Source organism: Ranitomeya imitator, chromosome 8 (genome assembly GCF_032444005.1).
Source record: "Ranitomeya imitator isolate aRanImi1 chromosome 8, aRanImi1.pri, whole genome shotgun sequence".
NCBI lineage: Eukaryota > Metazoa > Chordata > Amphibia > Anura > Dendrobatidae > Ranitomeya > Ranitomeya imitator.
In genome coordinates, this window is record NC_091289.1 from 10,762,968 (window position 1) to 10,781,033 (window position 18,066).

Consider the following 18,066-nt stretch of genomic DNA (forward strand, 5'->3'; position numbering starts at 1 on the left):
CCTGCAGAGGAGCTGTAGACACAAAACGATGGCATTATTTTAGATGTTTTAAAGATCTTTTTTTCCCCCATTGGTTGAGAAGGTAGACATGTAACGAAACGGCCAATGACATCACATTTAATTAAAAACACATCTGAAAATACATCCACCGTGAAGAAATCATCGGGCGGTTTGTACGTGGCGTCTTGGCCTCCCATCACTTGAGTCAATGGATGTAGGAGAGGCAGGTGAAAAAACAAACAAACACAAAAATCCTTTCAAGTCATGGATGTGTTTCATATGGGCAATAAGAGAACAAGCAGCCTGATCCAACACCGTACTGTAGCAAATTTGGCCGATTCCTGCAGCCTTATGATGTCGATGAAGAAAGCGACTAGCGAGCGTACCTAACACTACAACATTGACTTCCTGGCGGCCATGAAAGGCCGGCTGGAGACATACATAGCCTGGAGACAATCTTCTCTGCATGAGCATCCAAGGAAAAAAAAAACCAAACCACTCATTGGAGAAGTTAACATTGCAATAAATAAATTTGGCTCCATCATATGTTTTCCCTTCACAGGGGAAAAAAAAAAAAAAAAAAATGCAAGAGCACCAGGCCCCTGCACCAACCTTCTCCTCATCCCAAGCTCAATGTATCTGCAAGTAATGTGGAATACTGTAATTGAAGAGCAAAAAGTCCATCTTGTAGAGATTGAAGAGACGTCGTTGGTAGAAGCGGTTGATGCCCTTGAAGAACTCAGCTGCCATCCCGTCAGTGGTCCGTGTGGTTTTGGAGGAAGATGGAAACTTGATGGAATCTCCTACTCCTATCAGCTGCAGGAGGTAGCTGGCATCTTCCTCTAGAGTTTCGTATTTGCCTACTGCATCATACTGGACAATACAGGGGTGGCATAAGGAATGGACCCTCTCCCAGTGCTCATTGAATGGCTCTTCTCGCTGGGTTTGTGGGTCGACCAAGTAATATAAAAATTCTTCAAATGTGACATCGTCTCCGCGTTCAAGCGCCTCCAGAGATGGGTCTCTGCGATGACGCTCTATGATCTTGGTGCCGTAACGCTTGTGAAAGGCCGTGTTGTACGTGCGAGTAAATTTGTTCCTGTAGGCGGAGATCAGCCTCTCAAAAGGCTCCCTAACGAAGATGAACTTGAGGTAGTTCCGGAGCCGGTAGTTGATCTCAGAGGTGCTAAACTCAGAAAGGGTGCGAAGGTTTGTCGGAATGTGGGCCTCGTTGGCTGGAATGAGTGTAGGGTCCTTATACTTGCCCTGGCCAGTGAGAACCATCATGACCCTCTTCCAGTTGGTGCATGCCACCTTCGGCACATAACAGTACAGCAAACCATGCGTGTCATCCACAATCAGGTGTTTGAGGTCATCGGCGGTGAGGACGCGGCGTTTCCTCGTGTAGGTCTTACAGGCGCTGGCCAGCAGCTCCCGACGATTCTGGTGTGTAGCTTGGATTGGCGAAGGCTCAAACTAAAAGTAAAAAGAAATACATTTATAAATATCTCTCATAATTTCTGTCAAATCCCCTCTCCCATTCCAATCTCACGATGAAAGAAGGAAACAGGTATTGCCTATGTAAATGGCGAGACGTTACTGACGTATTTCCAAAGTCGGTGAAGGAACAGAGATTTGGCCACGTAGAACATGTTCAGTGCTTTCTGTGTGAACAGTAACATGTCCGACGCTTTCGGGAATCTGCCAAATATTAGGATTCCCAGTCCTGAATATGAAACTAGCGTGAATATTAGCCAAAGAAATAACGACAGATGCACGGCACCAAGGTGATACTCCATTTTCAAGTCCAGATAAGATCCTGATTAACTGATGATTATCGGTAATCTGCAGCCGGTACAAGGTGCTCACTATGAAAAAACATTTGTGTGCTCAAAAAAAGTGAAGGCAGTAATGCAGCACTCACCGGATTGCTGTGTGACCAGAATCCTTTATCAAAGGTTTAGACAAGGTGTTGAGGTCGGGCAGGTGTGTACAGGCATGCGGGGAACACAGATGGATGACGGCCGTTTCGCGTGCTTGACGCTTCAACGGGTCCAAGTGTTCAATTACGTGATGTCATTTCCTTTTAAAAGGTTAGTGACTGAAGTACTTTAAAAACATTTGGGAAACATTGAGAAAACAAATAAATTATTAAAAACGTAATTACTTTCAACAGCTGGTTACAAAGCAAGACGATTAATGCAAAAATACTATTTACTTAAAGAAATACAGATAAAATGGTCCAAAGCACAAGGTCCAATAGGACTTAATGATTGGATTTATCTGTATTTCTTTAAGTAAATAGCATTTTTGCATTAATCGCCTTGCTTTGTAATCAGCTGTTGAAAGTAATTAAGTTTTTAATAATTTGTTTTCTCAATGTTTCACAAATGTTTTTAGAGTACTTCGGTCATTAACCTTTAAAAGGAAATGACATCACGTAATTGCACACTTGGACCCGTTGAAGCGTCAAGCACGCGAAGCGTCCGTCTGTGTTCCCCGTATGCCTGTACACACCTGCCCGACCTCAACACCTTCTCTAAACCTTTGATGGTATAATAAAGGATTCTGGTCACACAGCAATCCGGGGAGGGCTGCATTATAGCCTGAACGTTAGGACTTCTAAAAGCGAAAAACAGAAGGTTGGTCAAAGCAGTGTGTGAGCAGCATAGACCAACATCTGTGGGGGGGAAGGACCCGTCTGGTTGCCTCATCCTTCTCCCTACTGATAAAAGCCGATCATGAACAAAATTGCAAAACTGGCAAATAAAGGACCTACATCTACTGAGCCTTGGTGGTTGGATGCTTCAAAGAGGCCCAAAATGATCTTCTGTTCCATAAAAGAAGCCAAGAATGTGTCGTTATTGGGGCCCTATTACAGGTTTGACATTGGGATCCAGAAACTTCAAAAATGAAGCCTTCCTATATGGATGCCTTACTCTTTTTCCTCCTACAGACAGTGGCCATATTTGAGTTGTGGCAGTTTTCCATCTGGATTTGTGAGCAGAAGAGTGGAGGAGTTTACAAATGTGATCCACGCTCCGCAGATAATTTCTGCACATAGATGGATTGTCTGCGGATTTCACCATACGACAGTTTGCCTATTCACGATCAAGGGTTTGTTGCGCAGTTTCACTTTTTAGCTTCTGCAGGTGACATCAGCAAGAAATCCTGCAGCAAAAGATTTGCTGACGCCAATTTACCCATAGGTTCATAGAAAATTGCAGTTGTGAATTGAGTGGTCAGGGTAAGGGGCAGCTACTTACCTGCTCACTGTCGTACAAGGCTTGCAAGGGGCTTAGTCTTCGCTTCCCATTCCAACTGCCCATAGAAAAATGATCCTCACCTTTAAGAGTTAAAAAAAAAGAGAAAAAAAATAAGAATTCAACCAATGAAATTTCCGTTGGGACACGCGGAAGGACGGTGCGTGCCAAGTACGCGGGAATGTCACTAAGCCCCTGTCAGGAACATACCGCTTTAATAGAACTTCTGGCAACTTGCAGATTGTTTAGAAGACGTCCGACTCCATGACATTCTTAAGAAAACTTTATGAGCTACTAACGAAATATCTGAGGTTCTTAAAAAACGTGACTCGGGGGATTCTCCAAATATTTAGTAGCCTCTAATTCCAGAGAACGTGGTAAGTTACTTCATCTCCTGGAGTCAATCCAGCAGCCCGGCATTTCTGCTGTCCTCCCCTTATTATAGACTTTAATTTCCAGCATTTTCTACAATCTATTGCATATATCTTCACACCCACTTCTGTGTCTGAACGGAAAATAAAACAAATAAATAAAATCCAACATTTTTTTCATATAATTTGATTACATTCCTTTAGGTTTTTGAATTTTAGGCAATTGTTTTTCTGCTAGAGAAAGTCACATCTGTCACCGTCACCCCGTCCGTCCGTCCGCTGCTGTGGGAGACGTCAGGCGGCCTCGTGTGAGAGCCGTTCGCTTTGAGCCTCCATCATCAGGATCTAATCCTAAAATATTGGGAGGGGGTTAAAGACTGGAAAGTAATCTCCTGTGGTCCCTCTGGAATCCTAAATCACATCTGGTTTTTATTGCACCCCAGTCATGCAGAAAAGAAAGCAAAAAGAGAAAAAAAAAAAGTGGAAGGAGAACTGGAACAGTTTGGTATGTGATGACATCACGGCACTGAAAATGACATCATAGCAAGAGTATGAGGGATCCTGTCAGTCCGGGCCGCAGTCTGGGCAGTAATATTACACACAGTGGGGCCATCTTTTTAATGTGAGGCTTCTATTCTGTATTCGTCACATTTCTTAATCATTGAGACGATGTAAAAACCTCATGTTCCGCTGACGTACGGAAAGTGTGACTGCTTCTGAGCGCTCTCAACGATTGTCTCCCGCTAATGCTTAAAACATAAGACGACAGACAATATATAGTGAAGTGCTGGGCGTCAGCCAGTAGTATCACTCCATGGTGGGCCGTAACAAGAGACCCCCAGTGTGAGGTTAAGACCGTGTATTGTCCACAATGCCTGGAAGGTCTGCAAGTCCCACCGCAGCTGCAGTCCATATACTACTGTCTGAACATGGCCCTAAGAGGACTATGGGGGAAAAGGCTTTTGTACGTGGTTATATCCTGGTAAAGTCTCAAAACGCGTTGATAAAACCGAATAAAGTCTACGGTGTATCCAGAACCATTCTTTCGGATCTCCATCAGCAGCGCATAAGACCCACCTATGTGTTTCACTTCTGACATGACGAGTTTAGATACAGCAGCTCAGAAGACAGTACAATACATGATGGGCTTAGATACACTACCGTGTTGCTACGCTACGGTATCACAAGTGATTAGATACAGCAGAAGTCAACAGCCTCAGATACAGCAGACAATATTACATGATAGGCTTAGATATCATGTTGAAGTAGACAGCAATACACAAGGGAAGGGGGTTAGATACAGTGGCTACAATATATGACTACAATATATGACCTATTAGATACAGTACCCAAGAGTGCGGCACATAACAGTCATGGATACAGTAGCACTACAGACAACCACTAGTGGATTAGATACAGCACCCTAGTAGACAGTGCGGCACATACAGTAACTGCATTAGATACAGCACGTAATAGGCTTAGATACATTGCATCACAATAGGCTTGGATAGTGTGGCTTAGCAGCACAGTATCACATAAGTCTATTAGATAGATACTGCACCCCGCTAGATAGTATGGCATAGTGTTGGATACAGCAGCTAGGCTTTGATACATTTGCTCAGCAGACAGTATCACACATGATGTAAGGGCTATTCCAGTATTCAGAAGCGATCATATAACCACACAAAAGAGGATAATTAAAGTTCTGGTAGATGTTAGTGTTTGGATATCCAAAAACAGGGACTTGTGTAGCTGGGCCGCAGGAGAGCGGTGACCATGGCAAGGGGAATTTCCATGGAGCGGCCAGACACGGTTCATGTTGTATGGAGGTGACGATAATCACCCAGCAATCTAACGATTATCACTTATCTAGTATGGAAATCTATGGGGCAGGAGGTATCTCCCGGGACGTCCAAAAACTTTAATCTGGTCCATCCAAGAAAGATGGACTTCATATTCTGTACATATTTCTTGAAAACTTCCTCGGCTCTCCAGTATATAGGGAAAAAAAAAAAAGGATTGACTTCCCCAGAGTCGGACAAGTCCATACGGAGCCACAGAAGGACAAGTCCTGTCCTGAAGGAAACCACCAAATCCTGGAGATGAAGAACAGTACGAACAACCAGATTGTGATGGGGAAAGCATCTTCATCTGTGGTACTCATCGATGGGCGCACCCATAAATCAGGCAATCCACTCTGCTCATTTGGTCCTCCATCTCAGGGGCTCTAGAAAGCTCTCACATCGCCGGTGTGGTTTTCCAGATTCTCCACGAAGAATTGTTAATAGACTCCTGTTTTCTGGAGCATTTTTTTTTTATCTATTTCGTCCCTTGCCTCATCCAGTCACTGGTCTCAGCCCTCATCTGTGATTACTGAACTCTGCTCTCCTGAATCCGGACATGAACGTAGTAGCGGCTCCACATCTGGAGAGGATTAGACCTTCAGATGACACCGTGGACAGTAGAGCAGAATTGATGTCTTTGTAAAATATGGTTCTAGGCGGTCACAGGTCTGTAATTGTGTATACATTATCGTTCTGGAGATAATGCCACTGTTCATTGGCCTGTTATATGATATTAAGATTTAATTAAAGGCCACTGTGGAAGGTCCATGGCTGCTCTTTGATCAAGTGTTCGCACGGGGAAAACCTGAGCATAGATTAGGGCTCGGAGGGGATGAAAGGATATGGCAATGTGTGGTAAACATGCGGGTGGTATGGAAAGCACAGACCAGAAGGATAAAGTAAGGTCATTAGGCCATGGTCAAGGTTGAGAAGCAATCTAAAGTCAGGAAGACCACCAGGAACAAGTCGAGGATAACTGCTACACAGATTTCTACATCCCAAGTGCCAGGCACCGCACCCTCCCCAAGTACTGGTTGTCCAATCATTTTACAGCACATTTTAAAACTTACCACTCTCCATCTACCACCCTAACCAGGCTCTATGCTCTGGTAATGTTCTAAGAATATCAGCCATTATCCAAATCTCCAAGACTTTTCTAGTGCTGCACCATTTTTCTAGGATGCGCTACTCGGGAAAAAATCAGATTAAATTCACCCACTTTGAAATTTGTATTAAAAGCACATATATTTTGCAGGTCTACCACATTCCCTGATCCAATTCTGCTCAGTTTAACCCCCTCTTCTACATTACACCTCTGAACCTGAATGGAACATTCTCTATATTCCTTGCACTTCATATCAGATTATATACAGATACAGGCTTATGGAGCTTTACATGTACAAGCACCTTGCACCATTTGTGTCTAGTACTCCAGAGGGCGAGCCATCTTCCACTGTCTCCTCTTGAGTATTAATATATACTTCCACTGCTTGTGGGTGATATCACAGAGGCCTACAAGACTATGGGCACCTTCAAGCATTACCTGTATGCTACATGTGGTACTGCAATAAAGACCCAGCACATAAAGGAGCAGCTGCTTGGCAAACAGGGTAAAACTCAGTAATAAATAACTATGATGGGAAACTAACAATTGCACGGAGAAAGGTTCTTTGGAGGTCAAAAATTAGTTTTGTAGTAGAAAACTTAAAAAGAATTGCTCCCAAAAGAAAAATCTTTAAAAAGGAGTTTCTTGCTTCCTGAAGCAGTTTTGGAGAAGTCTTTCTGGGAAGTTTTTTTTTGCATCCTTTCCATTGAACAATGCTTAGTTTGGAGCATTTTCCATCAAGAGCCTCTTCAGAGAGGTAACATGCACTTTATTTTCCCGCCTCCCAGGTGTTTTTAAAAATCTGAAGTAGAAAATTAAATATATATTTAATATATATCCCATATATATATATATATATATATATATATATATATATATATATACTAGCTATTGAACCCGTTCTACGCCCGGGTGGCGAGCATTTATATTGGTATATGGTCTCCATCCTGGTATGTGCTGCTCCATCCTGCGCCCCCATCCTGTCATGTGCTGCTGCCATCCTGCGCCCGTTCTGTCATGTGCTGCTGCCATCCTGCGCCCGTTCTGTCATGTGCTGCTGCCATCCTTCGCCCGTTCTGTCATGTGCTGCTGCCATCCTGCGCCCGTTCTGTCATGTGCTGCGGCCATCCTGCGCCCGTTCTGTCATGTGCTGCGGCCATCCTGCGCCCGTTCTGTCATGTGTTGCGGCCATCCTGCGCCCGTTCTGTCATGTGCTGCTGCCATCCTGCGCCCGTTCTGTCATGTGCTGCGGCCATCCTGCGCCCGTTCTGACATGTGCTGCTGCCATCCTGCGCCCGTTCTGTCATGTGCTGCTGCCATCCTGCGCCCGTTCTGTCATGTGCTGCTGCCATCCTGCGCCCGTTCTGTCATGTGCTGCTGCCATCCTGCGCCCGTTCTGTCATGTGCTGCTGCCATCCTGCGCCCGTTCTGTCATTTGCTGCTGCCATTCTGCGCCCGTTCTGTCATGTGCTGCTGCCATCCTGCGCCCGTTCTGTCATGTGCTGCTGCCATCCTGCGCCCGTTCTGTCATGTGCTGCTGCCATCCTGCGCCCGTTCTGTCATGTGCTGCTGCCATCCTGCGCCCGTTCTGTCATGTGCTGCTCCCATCCTGCGCCCGTCCTGTCATGTGCTGCTCCCATCCTGCGCCCGTTCTGTCATGTGCTGCTGCCATCCTGCGCCCGTTCTGTCATGTGCTGCTGCCATCCTGCGCCCGTTCTGTCATGTGCTGCTGCCATCCTTCGCCCGTTCTGTCATGTGCTGCTGCCATCCTTCGCCCGTTCTGTCATGTGCTGCTGCCATCCTGCGCCCGTTCTGTCATGTGCTGCGGCCATCCTGCGCCCGTTCTGACATGTGCTGCTGCCATCCTGCGCCCGTTCTGTCATGTGCTGCTGCCATCCTGCGCCCGTTCTGTCATGTGCTGCTGCCATCCTGCGCCCGTTCTGTCATGTGCTGCTGCCATCCTGCGCCCGTTCTGACATGTGCTGCTGCCATCCTGCGCCCGTTCTGTCATGTGCTGCTGCCATCCTGCGCCCGTTCTGTCATGTGCTGCTGCCATCCTGCGCCCGTTCTGTCATGTGCTGCTGCCATCCTGCGCCCGTTCTGTCATGTGCTGCTGCCATCCTGCGCCCGTTCTGTCATGTGCTGCTGCCATCCTGCGCCCGTTCTGTCATGTGCTGCGGCCATCCTGCGCCCGTTCTGTCATGTGCTGCGGCCATCCTGCGCCCGTTCTGTCATGTGCTGCGGCCATCCTGCGCCCGTTCTGTCATGTGCTGCGGCCATCCTGCGCCCGTTCTGTCATGTGCTGCGGCCATCCTGCGCCCGTTCTGTCATGTGCTGCGGCCATCCTGCGCCCGTTCTGTCATGTGCTGCTGCCATCCTGCGCCCGTTCTGTCATGTGCTGCTCCCATCCTGCGCCACCATTGTATTATATGCCCCCCGCTCCAGTGTGTATGCCCCCGAATGCTGCTGCCATATAAAAAAAAAAAAAATACCATACTCACCTATCGTCCGGCTCCACTGCAGGTATGTCTTCAAGAAAATGGCGCCGGAAAGCGGGGACTGCGCAGGCGCCGATTCCGGCAGCAGGAATCGGCGCCTGCGCAGTCCGCGCTTTCCGGCGCCATTTTCTTGAAGACACACCTGCAGTGGAGCCGGAGTGTGTCTTCAAGAAAATGGCGCCGGAAAGCGCGGACTGCGCAGGCGCCGATTCCGGCAGCAGGAATCGGCGCCTGCGCAGTCCGCGCCCTCCGGAGCCGGGAGCAGAGGAGCTGGGAGACGGAGCCGCAAGCAGCGCTGGAACCGGGAAAGGTGAGTATACTTACCCTCCCTCCTGGCGGTCCCTGACTCTCCGGTGGAGATCGCGGTATGCGTTCAGTGCTTACGCATACCGCGATCTCCCGGGAGCGTCGCTCTGTGAGGCCCAGACTGCGCTTGCGCAGTCTATAGAGGCTTCGGACAGAGTGACGCTCCCAACGTTATATTATAGATATATATATATAAACCCCCTTACAAAAATGAACATCTGACCAGCAAGACGTTTACTATAGGAAGACTGAAAAATTCTTTCAAGTGTTCGTTGTGTAATTTTCCAGAGCAGAGTCACTCCAAAAGATTCCTAAAAAAAAAACCAAAGTGTGCACATACCCAGTGTCCTCACAGTTATTTACGTTTTTAACAAAACCGTCATTATAGCCATTGTGCAATAACGTTTTGTCCAAGTAATAAAAATTCCCTGCGTCACTGATTTTTTCCCAACTCTGTGGTTTGGCTTACCAGTGGTTTCTCTTTTGCCCAATCATCTGCCCACAGGATATATAGAAATTCTTAATTGTTTCAGCAATGCAGTTTGCAAAATAACTATGTGTGGAAAGATCAGAACTGAGCGTTTGAAGGGCTGAGTGCCCAGCGGAGCAATAGGGTTATAGCTTATTAAAGGGACTGTTTGGTCAAGACCGTGCTCCAAAATGCTCCATCCACATCTAGAAAGCTGAAGATATGCGAGCGCTGCACTTTGTTAGATTCATCAGTGTCACTTAACAGTTTTCAGCTCAATCTCGAGCCATGGCGACTTGATGGGTGAATTATCTGTAGGAAGATCGATCTTGTGTAAGTCTAGGTATGTCCACCAGGGTCTTTTCTGCCGTTTTGTTGCTCGTCTTACTCTTCACTTTGTTACTTCTATTCTTCCAACCATGATGTCCTCCTTCAGTGATTGGACACATCATACGAAGAGAGAAAAGTAGGCAAGTCATAGGCTAGAATGGAGCAGAAGGATTCATGAGCAACCTGCCTATCATTCAAGTCCTCCTGACCAAGGTCGTATGGAAGATCTAGAGCTTTGTGAGACCTCCCACCGACCCAACAGTTATTGCTTATCCAGTGGTAGCATGAACAAGTCCATAGAATTATATCCTTCCATTAATTTACTAACTTTGGAAACTTGGCTCCAAACTTCTCATTGTTGGAAACATCAGATTTCCAAAAAGTTTTCTACAAATTGCGATTCCCTATCTGTACCTCCCTGGTCAGCATGTCTCTCAAACATCAGAATAGAGCAGTGGAAAATTACCAGCCGATATTTCTCCCAGAATCATAAACTTAGAATCCACAGTTATCCCGAGGTCCGGATCTAGAGGCTCTCAATAGAGTCCTATCATCGGATGGTCGCAGAAGGTTTACCGGACACATTATTATTCTAGTCTCCTGCCAAAACTTTCCTTGCTGCAGTTCAAGATTCTGCACACAGCATATTACAACAATGTTGAGAATTATATTACGTTCCGGTCCAATTTGCATTTAATAAATATATATATATAAGTCCATCTGTTCCTGACACCACAATGGGCTACCATCTGTAGGCAACCATCACTCAACAAATCATCCCCGAGACTACAACTTCACCCTGCTTGGATACCTTTCTATGTCTGCATTAATGCCCTACTGTTATACTCATGAACCAGGTGGCTCAGGAAGAACCGTCCTGAAGTGACCCGAAATTCAAAAATTAAAATGATCACATTATGATGCTTTTGTGGTTGGAACTTAACCCTTTAAACAAAATGACTACCTAAAATATGGCAACCTAAATCTCAAATACGAAGCTTCGGCCCACAAACTCTTCCTACAGACATGCGATACCATTACACTGCGAGTACCTAGAAAGTCCTGGAAAACGGATGATCTAATGCAAGGCCAGAGTTCTCTGGTTACACAGACAAAACCTTGGCTCCAGTTTCTGGGAATCTGACTTTCCTTATTCAATATTAACCACGTCAGCACCCAGAAGACCAATCCAGCCTGAAGTAACATAGAAGGAGAGAATTGGGATGTGATAGACATTAAACATCTCAACCAATGTTCTTTACTTGCCCCAGGAAACTCTGATTTTGCCCTCTTCCGATAGAGCTAAGACCGCTGCATCCATGACGGGAGGCCACTTGCTGCAGCAACCTCCCTCCATTGCTCAGCCTTCAGTAGAGACCAAATAAGCCTAGCAATGCCCAATTCTTTCTCCAATCCAACACGGAGCCGAGCAAACAAAGGACGACATTTTCTTTCCCTACTTTTATTTCATCAGCTGGTGAAAGGTCTTGTAATCTAATATGCCGTTGCTAACATGATCCAGAGATTCTATTGCTTCATATTAGCAATTTTGCGAAATATGGGCCAAATATTGGCTTACGAAAAAATTTCATTTATATATACAATTACCTCTGACAAGAGTAGAGGGAAGAGTGAGGTCTGCAGTGACTTTTAACCCCTGTGTGGAGTTGGAGATGGCAAATATCACACAGAGTACTGAGCAAACAGTTCCCCTCCTGACACTTTCACTACTGTTTTAACCCTTTAGGGTTAGTGGGATATTATGTTTATTGCTGTAAATCTAATCAGAAGTGACTGTAATAGGACTATTCAGTGCAACCACGGTTGAGAGCCTCTGTGTCCCCTCACTGGGCGGAAAAAGATTGCAAAAACAAGTCACGCATACTAGTTGCCATTTTTTTTGCATTGGGATTTATCAATATTTTTGCTGTGAGCTCTATCTACATAAATTCTTTGCCTTCCATCCACTCCGAACATTTCTCTAATTCCCGTCTTAATGGAGACCTCAGTGGAACAAGGTGGACCCCTTTAGGGTATGTATACACGTTGCGGATTTTGCTGCGGATCCGCAGCAGATTGGCTGCTGCAGATTCGCAGCAGTTTTCCATGCGTTTACAGTACCATGTAAACCTATGGAAAACAAAATCCGCAGTGCCCATGTTGTGGAAAAAAAATGTGCAGAAACGTAGCGCTGTTTATTCCGCAGCGTGTCAATTCTTTGTGCGGATTCCGCAGCGGTTTACACCTGCTCCATAATAGGAATCCGCAGGTGTAAAACCGCAGGTGGAATCCGCAAAGAAAAAAAAAAAAATGCGGTAAATCCGCAGTAGTTTACCAAAATCAGTCCAGAAAAATCCGCAGAGTAATCCGCAGCGTGTGCACGGATTTGACGCTGCGGATTCGTATCAGTTTTCCATGCGTTGTGCCCCTGAAAAACAAAATCCACAGTGCCCACGCTGCGGAAAATTCTGCGGTTTATTTTCCGCAGCATGTCAATTCTTTGTGCTGATTCCGCAGCGTTTTACACCTATTCCTTTATAGGAATCTACAGGTGTAAAAACACAGGTGAATTCCACACAAAATCCACAGTTAAAAACGCAGGGCGTTTTACCTGCGGATTTTTTTAGAATCCGCGCGTAAAAATCCGCAATTGAATCCGCAACGTGTGCACATACCCTTTGAAGTCATGGAGGTCTGCCAGGAGCCGCTGGTTTCCGTTGTGTTAAGGATATGAGACTGCGGTGTGGTTATATTTATGGCATCACAAAACAACAATTATCTGGGTCAGTGAAGGAGCCATTGTGACGTTTAGAAACATATACCCCAATATAAAGTCTGTGGGGGTCACAGATCGAACAAAGTTTAAAGGGAAACAAGAACTGTTCTTTACTCACTCTCCAGCGATGAATCTCCACTGTTGCTCTCGGTGTTCGGCTGCAGCGCTGTTGATGTTATTGTCTGCAGTGCTGACACCACAATCAGTCAGCTTAGCGGCTCGTGCTGTCAACTCTGCAGACGAAGACACCGTGGGCAATGGCAGAGACTTCAGCGTTGGACCTGGGGAAGGCGAGTAAAGAAGGTTTTTTTTTCGTTTTGTTTTAACAAACTGCAAATGAGGAAAGAAAACCTCTTTAAGTCCAAATGTCTGTTTTTTTTCTTTGCATAGACACCACTGGTTTCCATTTTGATGCATTTTGGTCCCTGTATAATAATAATCATCTTTATTTTTATATAGTGCTAACATATTCCGCAGCGCTTTACAGGTTGCACACATTGTCATCTCTGTCCCCGATGGGGCTCACAATCTAAATTCCCTATCAGTATGTCTTTGGAGTGAGGGAGGAGACCGGAGTACCTGGAGGAAACCCACGCAAACACGGGGAGAACATACAAACTCTTTGCAGATGTTGTCGTTGGTGGGATTTGAACCCAGGACCCCAGCGCTGCAAGGCTGCAGTTCTATCCACTGAGTCACCAAGCTGCCCATGTGTATCCGTTTAAGGCCGGGATCACACATGCGAGAAACACGTCCGTGTCTCGCATGTGAAATCCAAGCTCTGGCGCCGGCACTGTTGAGCGGAGAGTGCGGCCGCATAGCAACACATGGAGCCGCACGCTCCGCTCTGGAGTGGCGGCGCCAGAGCTTGGATTTCACATGCGAGACACGGACGTGTTTCTCGCATGTGTGATCCCGGCCTAAGGCATCCATTTTTCTCACGTGCCAAAAAAAAAAAAAAAAATACAATTCCAAGCTTCTATTAAACAGTAAAAAACCTAACAGGATTCAGGACAGGGATGTCATCATTGTACGATTCATTTTTTTTATACACAGACCCATTGATTTGAATGAGTAAATTTAATCCTTGTCGTGGCTAAAAAAAAATAAATAAATCTGATATATGAACTTCGCCACAGACTATAGTATGTCGTGTTCTGGCCATGAAAAACGGACATCTGAAAGAGGCCTGGAGGGCTTTAGATAGAAGCCCATCGCTGGGAAGCGGAATACTTGAAAAACAGAAAAGAAAAAGTCTCTGGATGCCACTGCTTGCTGGAACTTGTAGTTCTACAGGATTCAATAAAGAGGGTTCTGAGGCCTGCTGTAAGCAATCAGAGACACTTCGGAGTCACATTCCTCGACATCATGAGTATTACTCAGACCTGATTGCTCTCGGATCAGTTTTCAAGCAAGAAGTTCATGAAGCCTGCAATTAAACATGCTCCATGCAATGTCTCTGGGGCAAAATGAATGAGAGGGGCCAAAAACACACCAACGCCATACAGAAATAGGCTACAACGTGCGGTCCTCCAGTTAGTCTAGAACTGCAAGTCCCAGCAGGATGAAAACCACAGTCGGGCACAGTACAAACGCTCTGCCTACAGTTAGTGCTGGGACCTTCCTCATTTTACATCCATCTCCAGGTTAAAGGGGTGCAGCCATTTTAATGCCTATTACACATGTAGTATTGTGGCATTCGGGGTCCTAATAAACCACTGGTCAGATACGGCTTTTAGCAACCTCATACTGCAAAAAAGTTTAATGGGAAAAAAAAAAATCACAATAAAATAATGAAGTCTGGAAAAGCCCTTCAAGCGTGACAATGAACTGATAAATGGTGGACAACTGCTCAACATTCAGGGCAATGACCAAGCAATGGGCTGTATATGAGGTGTTAATATTTCCTAATATGTGTCTCCTGGGGTGTGACAGGGACATCCGCCATCTGTAGCAACAACTGCACCACAGCAATACTGTGGAAACGGCACTGGGCCTCATTTATCAAAGCTGTCAAGCACAAGAACTAGGCCTCGTTTCCCATAGCAACCAATCCGAATGCAGCTTACATCTCCAGATATGCTCTGCAGAAACGAAAGCTGTGCTGTTATTGGTTGTTATGGGTCAACAATTCCACTTGGACAGTTTTGAAAAGAAAAAAAAAAAAGTAAGAGGTCCATTTGTTGTGCTCCAGGACTGACTGGGATGCCAGACCCCCTTAGTCCTTAAAAGGGAGAGTGCCCCAAGATACAGCCGTCAGCCAAATGGAGGCACCTCCTCAGTCTGCCTCATGGTTCCTGGGCTGTCAAAGCAAGAAAACAAAGATATAGACAGACATAATTCTGACTGTTCGATCTCCACCTATATCTCACCGCCTGTGTAACAGCCGTATGTGTAAGGCCAGGGGTGTAACTACCACAGGTGCAGGGGTTGCAATTGCACCCGGGCACTGGAGTCTAGGGGGCCCTAAAAGTCCCTTTAGCCTATTGAAAAAAAGACTATTGCTATTAAAGATTTAAAATATTTGGGGGCCCCGTTGGAGCTTTCGCATCGAGGCCCGTGAGTTATGCCACCGTGTAAGGTTATAGCTCCCTGTTACCAACCATCAATCACTATGGTGATTTTCAAAGTGATGATTGATCAGAAGTCTGACTCCCACAATTACTACTTGGGTGTCACATCTCCTTTACTGACACCTACAGATCTTGTTCACATGCTGTTAAGGTTGGGATTAGATGGAGACTTTGGCTGTGACACAAAAAGTTGTTGTCTCACACTGTAATGCAGGTGAATGGGGGCGCCGGCGAGCAAGTCATAAGAGAAAAAAAAATAAAAAATCAACTTTGTGCGATTTGCTTGTGACCGTCGTCGTGCCTTCTGGTCGTTATGTGACACCGTACACACTTGACTTACGCTGCGATCTGGTAGTATTCTTTAGCTGCCTGCCCTGTGTCGTCATGTAGACCTAGCCTAATGGCCTCCAGCTACCGTGTACACCAGGAAAGGTTCCTAACATACACACCAGGCCTCACCACATGGCGCCATTAACAGAGGGTCATCGGGCCTTTACTAGAAAATAAAAAATACTGCACCATATTATTCATTCACAATGGGACCATGTCTCACCCTCTGCCTATACAGTGGGATACATCACATATTTTCAGGTGTTTACGTCACAGGGGCTGGACTATAAAATCGGACACGAGTCAGTGGCCCTTTAAATTTTTTTTTTTTTTTTAAATATTGTACATAACTTACGGTAATTAAAAAATAGCAACCGGGAGACTGAGGTCCTGGTGTGACGTCAACCTTAAACATTTTAGTGTTTTTTTTTTTTTTGCCTCCAGAGTAACTTCCACAATGCGGCCAGACACCAGGAACATGTGGGGAAGGGGGGCAGGGTACACAGAGGTGTTTATTTTGATCTGCCACATTGGCAGAAACTATGAGAGGGGAGTGAAGACTAAACGGTTAACCCATTCAATGCCAGCTAATTTTAGAGCCGCTGCGGTGAGAAGATATTTATATCGTCTGGACCACAGAATGAATGAATAAATGAACTTTTCCATAGGGGGCGGAGCTAAAACTAATTTAACCATTGATTTCACACAGTCCTATGTAACAGCACTGTGATAACGCCACGAGCAGGTTAGTTCCGCTACACCATCACCTTCCACTACATTTTAGGGCGCACACAGAATTGTATGAGCTTGGCGAATATCAAATTCCCTATAAAAGGGTTAACAGAAGAGTAGTGGGGGTACAATTAACCCCGTGAAGCGCAGGCACTAAAGTGGAAATCTAAAGAGACTTGCTGAGAGGTTCCATTCATTAGCTGCTAACCCAAAGCAGGAACATTCCAGGAGCCGAGTCCTGGGAGGCGATGCCCGAATAAAGGGGATATTTCATACCTGTAAGACGGTGAGGGGGACACACATTTATGGGGTGTTAGAGGCGTTAACGCTTTACATGCCACACAATATCCAATAAAACGACAATGTCAATGGTTGAGGTCGTTAGAAAAAAGGGAAGTAGAGGAAAAGTTACGAAGAAGATCTACATGACAATAGTCCTGGGCCAAAGAGCTCGCAATCTGTACCCGCCTGAAGGGCTGAGCCGCCTGTGCCTCAGGTAGATGCAGGTTTTGCATTTTTCTGATCTGCTGATCTTCTGGTTTACGCAGATTGTGATTTGCAGGCTACTTTTTTTTTTACTTTTCAACCCCAGATGTTGCGTTTTTTTTTGCGCAGCCACATCCGATACATTAGGAAATAGGATCTTTCGTTGACATCAATAATTTAGATGCTGCGATTGTCCCTACGATGCTTCTATTGGGGAATCTATGGCCAGAATTGCATTATTTATAAGCGGTGCAGATAGGGGAGAAGTTTGGGGGCTGAGTCCCTTCTCCCTGCCCCCCACCCTTCCCAGGGGAGAGTGCCCCCTTACCTGAGCTCAGGCTGCTCTGGAAGTAGAAGATGATCATTATGAAGGAGCCCAGACAGGTCGCCAGGACCATCACTTTGCTTCTCCTCATGCTGCACAGGGAGCCAGCCCTGGGTGCTCATTGCCTGCAGAGAGGGCACAGATCCGCTCAGCCCCTGCACTCTCCCTGCACAGCCAGAGAGCCCACAAAGGAGGCTACCACCTGCCCCCACCTCCACGGGGGAGGACCAGTCCTCGCAGCCTGGGACAAGTTTTTGTTAAACCCACCCTACAATTGTTGTCACCTACTATACAACATCCCACAGCCTATTGCTCCCTTATAAGTGATCGCATGATTTAAGGAGCTTCTAAAGCCAAAAATAACCTTCCCTTTATACAACCTCCCCCCTTCTATGTTAGACATGGTGTAGACCGTCCTGGGAGCTTCTGTTCTCAGTCTGCTGGAGCTGCAAAGTTTGATAGTGTGTACAAATGAAGTGTGATACAAAGGCTCCTTGTGTGATACATTGTATCACTGTGTGCAAATAAAGTGTGATCCAAAAGATGGAAGATTGTGCAACATGAGAAATTAGTTATAATCTTTAGTCAAATTTCATCAAGGAAAAAGTTAAAAGAATTTGGCTTTGTTCACACTTGCATTTGTCTGTTCTGTTTTTAG

At 45.7% G+C, this 18,066-nt stretch overlaps 2 protein-coding genes across 3 annotated transcripts in view; both read right to left on the reverse strand.

Annotated features, from left to right (window-relative positions):
- The window catches only part of SLC41A3 (solute carrier family 41 member 3), a 60,231-nt gene extending 42,692 nt beyond the window's left edge, over window positions 1-17,539 (reverse strand). Inside the window, exon 1 of the mRNA XM_069736271.1 lies at window positions 17,412-17,539. The gene's annotated coding sequence lies outside the window, so the exon portion shown is untranslated. The remainder of the gene's footprint in view (window positions 1-17,411) is intronic.
- Window positions 104-17,549, reverse strand: CHST13 (carbohydrate sulfotransferase 13). 2 transcript variants are annotated; one of them, XM_069736279.1, is made up of 4 exons: window positions 17,412-17,530; window positions 3,474-3,768; window positions 3,267-3,346; window positions 104-1,476 (listed from the first exon to the last, which is right to left on the reverse strand). In XM_069736279.1, the coding sequence occupies exons 3-4, from the start codon at window positions 3,327-3,329 to the stop codon at window positions 631-633; spliced, it is 909 nt and encodes a 302-aa protein (XP_069592380.1). In that variant the 5' UTR covers window positions 3,330-3,346; window positions 3,474-3,768; window positions 17,412-17,530; the 3' UTR covers window positions 104-630. The 2 variants fall into 2 exon arrangements, with proteins under 2 accessions (XP_069592380.1, XP_069592379.1); XM_069736278.1 differs by lacking the exon at window positions 3,474-3,768 and having other exon boundaries at window positions 17,412-17,549.
- Window positions 17,550-18,066: the final 517 nt, after the last annotated feature.

Excerpts from the sequence above, each read along its gene's own strand:
- CHST13 (XM_069736278.1), bottom strand. The coding sequence starts at position 17,499 with ATGAGGAGAAGCAAAGTGATGGTCCTGGCGACCTGTCTGGGCTCCTTC. Across the intron at positions 3,347-17,411 it reads CCAGAGCAGCCTGAGCTCAG|GTGAGGATCATTTTTCTATG; the intron begins GTAAGGGGGCAC and ends TAACTCTTAAAG. Across the intron at positions 1,477-3,266 it reads CCTTGTACGACAGTGAGCAG|TTTGAGCCTTCGCCAATCCA; the intron begins GTAAGTAGCTGC and ends TTTTACTTTTAG.